At 40.7% G+C, this 3647-nt stretch overlaps 1 protein-coding gene across 1 annotated transcript; it reads right to left on the bottom strand.

Annotated features, from left to right (window-relative positions):
- Positions 1–269: 269 nt before the first annotated feature.
- Positions 270–2031, bottom strand: LOC111810441. The gene is made up of 3 exons (XM_023697147.1): positions 1829–2031; positions 713–1603; positions 270–393 (listed from the first exon to the last, which is right to left on the bottom strand). The coding sequence occupies exons 1-3, from the start codon at positions 2029–2031 to the stop codon at positions 270–272; spliced, it is 1218 nt and encodes a 405-aa protein (XP_023552915.1).
- Between the last annotated feature and the right edge of the window lie 1616 nt (positions 2032–3647).

Genomic DNA, 3647 nt, shown 5'->3' on the forward strand with positions numbered 1-3647 from the left:
GATATAATTGAGTAATGAAAGGAGTACCTAGGATTAACTCTTGTCCTAAGTCCTTTACTAAAATGAAGAAATTTACGAAGCAAATTCCATCATTGCAAACATGAACTTTTGATAGTTTGTAATTAATTTTGAGTTTGTTGTTGTTTGCACCTCTAAGACCCCAGTAGTTTTTTCAAAATACTTTGTAGGTATTAGGCCTTCTTGAATGCAATTTTGATCGGCTCCAGTATCTATGAGAGCCTTTAGTGTGATTTTGAAATCATAAATTTTTAAGGTAACGAGAGCGTACCATTTTTGATATTGAGAAGTGGTGATGGCTCCAACGAAGGAACTTTGAAAATCTTCTTCGTCCAGGTTCGGTTGGGCCGTTTCCCTTTGTTCGGGCAGCCTTTCCTGAAGATTGAGAATTTCTTGACGAAGCATATAAGATTCTGACCTAGTTTCAGATCTTAACGCCTGTACCTCTTGTTTGAGATTATTAATCTCTCTTTGTAAATCTTGAGTAGTGAGTTCCCTCGGTTTTTCAAATCTTTGGAGAACAGATTGAAGTCTGTAGGGATTTCTTTCTTCCCTTTCAGGTGGCTTAGAGATTGTCATGGCATCTCTAAGTCGTTGAGCAATTTTCTGTTGAATTTTTGGATCTTGAACTTTTTCTACTACTTCGAGTAGAATTTCTTGATCCTTTGTAAGGACATTTATGCATCCTTCGCACGTCCTTTTTCCTTCTTGTTCTGATTCGTATTCTGTGTTAGAATATGAATCGGATTCTTCTTGGAGTTCGAGGATTTCTCCCTTGCTAGATTGTTCTGAGTCGGTTAGCGCTAGTCGTAGTAGCTGATTTTTCAGCTCTTGATCTATTTCCAACTCATTGATCTTTCCTCTAATTGGACACTTATTAGCATAATGTCCTTCTTCTCGACATTTGAAGCAAGTTTGCCTTTTCTTTCCTTTATGGGGTTTTGTAGGAGTATACTTCCTTCTTGAATACGTTGGCTTTTGAGACTGCACAGGTTTATTCCGATATGTTTCTCTAGGCCTGTATGAATGATAAGGTTTTGGATGCGTCTTAAACTTCTTTCGTCTGGAGGTTGAGGGAGCTTCTATCCCCTTGCATCCATATTGATCGCAAAATCTTCCAAGCTCTTTTCTGTTTGATACCGAAGAATTGAGCTTGTTTTGAATCTTTGACTCATTACAAAGTCTGAGTCCTTCTTCTATGATGAAGGATGCTATGGATCCGTATGACAAAGTTTGCCATGGAATTGTCCCATTATACTTTGTCTTAAGACCATCTTTGATCCTCCTTGAGAAGTGTTTTGGTAGTTCATTGACAAAATTCTCTTTCCAGAATTCCAACGAACTATCTGTTCTAATAAGAACTTTGCTGAAGTACATGTCTTTGTACCACCTGAAATCACCTAATGTAGGGCATTTCAGATTCATGAGTATCTCCGCGGATCTCTCTTGGTATTTCGGAGGGTCACCGACGAAGAATTCTATGAGGGTATATATGAGGGTGTTGACAGCATCCTCTACCCTTTCATGTTGTACTTCGGTCCTAGTTGTTTCGTCGAGATATTTGTCCCACCAGTCTTTGAGTTGCCTGGTAAATCCGGTTACTAAAACTTGAGCTATCTGATGGTCGGATTTATGGCCCTATAATTTATACGCGCCTGCGGCCATCATCATCTCATTGACAACATTCATTATCAGATAGTCAGACAATCCATCGATATTCCATTCATAGATTGCTAGACCATCGTAATGAGCTTGAGTTTGTAGTGTCTTTTCTTCGAACTGGATATCTGCAAAAGACGGTTAAGGATACCAGTTTTTCTGATTACTGGTATTATTTTGACTCCTTCTAGAGATTCTTTCAATTCGATTGTAGAAAGGTTCTTCTACCTCATTTGCAATCTTGTCTTCGGATTCTTGGTTTTTGCCATCATTGTTAACGACATTGACAGATGAATCTTGAGGCGTCATGGCGGGATTTAGTATCCTGTCCAATTTTTCTTCTATTTTCGCCATTGTAGCCTCCTCTTTTGAAATCCTTTTTGTAAATATTTTGAGATTTGCCGGTCTGAGTATTGGTATTGACTCATCAACCTTTGGTACAGAGCTGCTTGCCTGTTCCTGCTGAGTACCTGATTTCTTTGAGATTTTTCCCTCGATACTCTCAAGTTGAGGTCCGATCGTGGATAAAATCTTATTTGAGTATTGTTTTGATGTTGGATATTCTTGATATCCTTTAGGGTCGGATTACCCTTGTCTAGTCCTTCTGGGATATTTTTGAAAGGACTAGCTTTGACTTTTTCTCCGTAGTAGTTGTCGAATTCGACCTCTTCTAACGGAGGATGTTTCNGTCTAGTCCTTCTGGGATATTTTTGAAAGGACTAGCTTTGACTTTTTCTCCGTAGTAATCGCTAGTCCGCTGCCTTCGAAAGCGCGATTGTGTCACCGAGCACCCCTCGCCACCACCAGCACCATCATGGACTTGAAAAAGGGAATGTAAAACGAGATGAGTATATAGAAATGTACACAGTAAGCAAACTACTCGTAGGCTCTCATTACATCCTTGACCTAGCGGGTTACAACGGGCTATCAATAGGATCTAGGTGTGTCGTTCTTGTTGTGCACATACTCATGCAGCTAGTTAGCCTTCGCAACCGTATTCAGTTTTTGGAGTTGAGGTGCTACCTCAAGAACACTCTCACAACGAGGTGGGGACAACATAGTGAATGCTAACCTGCTCGTCATCCATAGAAAGTAGCTGGCGAACCCATCCTACAGGCCATAAAGTCGTCCAAGGTCGGGGGTGCTACCCTCTATATATACCAGCTGTATTGAACGTCTAGGTCTCTAGGGTAGTTTGACAGTGTTGACATAGTTCAATGTCTTTAGGATTACGCGATTTCAACATCCTAAGCTGGATCGGTTGGGTGCATGTGGTCTCACCCACTGATCATCTCTCACAATTCCATAGCGCTCGTCCATTGAAGGCATTCCGTCCTAGGTCGTAGACTAGTCGAACTAGAAACAAACCCTAGTCTTAGGTCGTTTCTACTGCTAGTCCTCTACAGGGAGAATTAAACATTCAATCACCGGGAGATGATGTACAATCAACCATGCAAGCAATTATACACATGCTAAACGGGGCAATAACATCAACCAAGCACCTGAAGTGCAAATACAAAAGATCTCATCCTCCAATCTAGTATGACAATGTGCAAGCAGTATAAAAACGCATAATACGACATGTGAGGTTCAATTCACCAATATCCAAATAGAAGAGCATATAGTCACACAGTTCACTAATATTCCAAGGTACAGGTCATACCGAGCTAACCATAGGGTTTTTTTTCCTAGCATGCAGGCAAATCAAAGTGATCCCTTCAAGCACTACTTAGAAATCCATGTGGTTACTTCCAAGTTCATCGCGTGTCATCCCAAGTACAATTTCTAGCCAAGGAGACCTCCAAAAATACGTTAATTTCTCTAAGGGAACCTAATTCACATTAAATTTAGGGTTAGTATTGAAATCGAGATAAAAAACTGACAAACTCGCAAAAAAATAGGGACTCCACGGGCCGCATGCGCCAACGAAATGCGCAAGGCTCCATGCACATTCAGCGTGCGGGCAGAAC

The sequence above is a fragment of the Cucurbita pepo genome, chromosome LG14, assembly GCF_002806865.2.
Source record: "Cucurbita pepo subsp. pepo cultivar mu-cu-16 chromosome LG14, ASM280686v2, whole genome shotgun sequence".
Classification (NCBI taxonomy): Eukaryota; Viridiplantae; Streptophyta; class Magnoliopsida; order Cucurbitales; family Cucurbitaceae; genus Cucurbita; species Cucurbita pepo.

Bases quoted from the DNA above. Each gene is read 5' to 3' on its own strand.
- LOC111810441 (XM_023697147.1), bottom strand. From the start codon at position 2,031: ATGGCGAAAATAGAAGAAAAATTGGACAGGATACTAAATCCCGCCATG. The intron at 1,604-1,828 runs GTATCCTTAACC...CGGATTTACCAG, and splicing joins ACCAGTAATCAGAAAAACTG to GCAACTCAAAGACTGGTGGG. The intron at 394-712 runs GTGCGAAGGATG...CTCAATCTTCAG, and splicing joins GAACAAGAAGGAAAAAGGAC to GAAAGGCTGCCCGAACAAAG.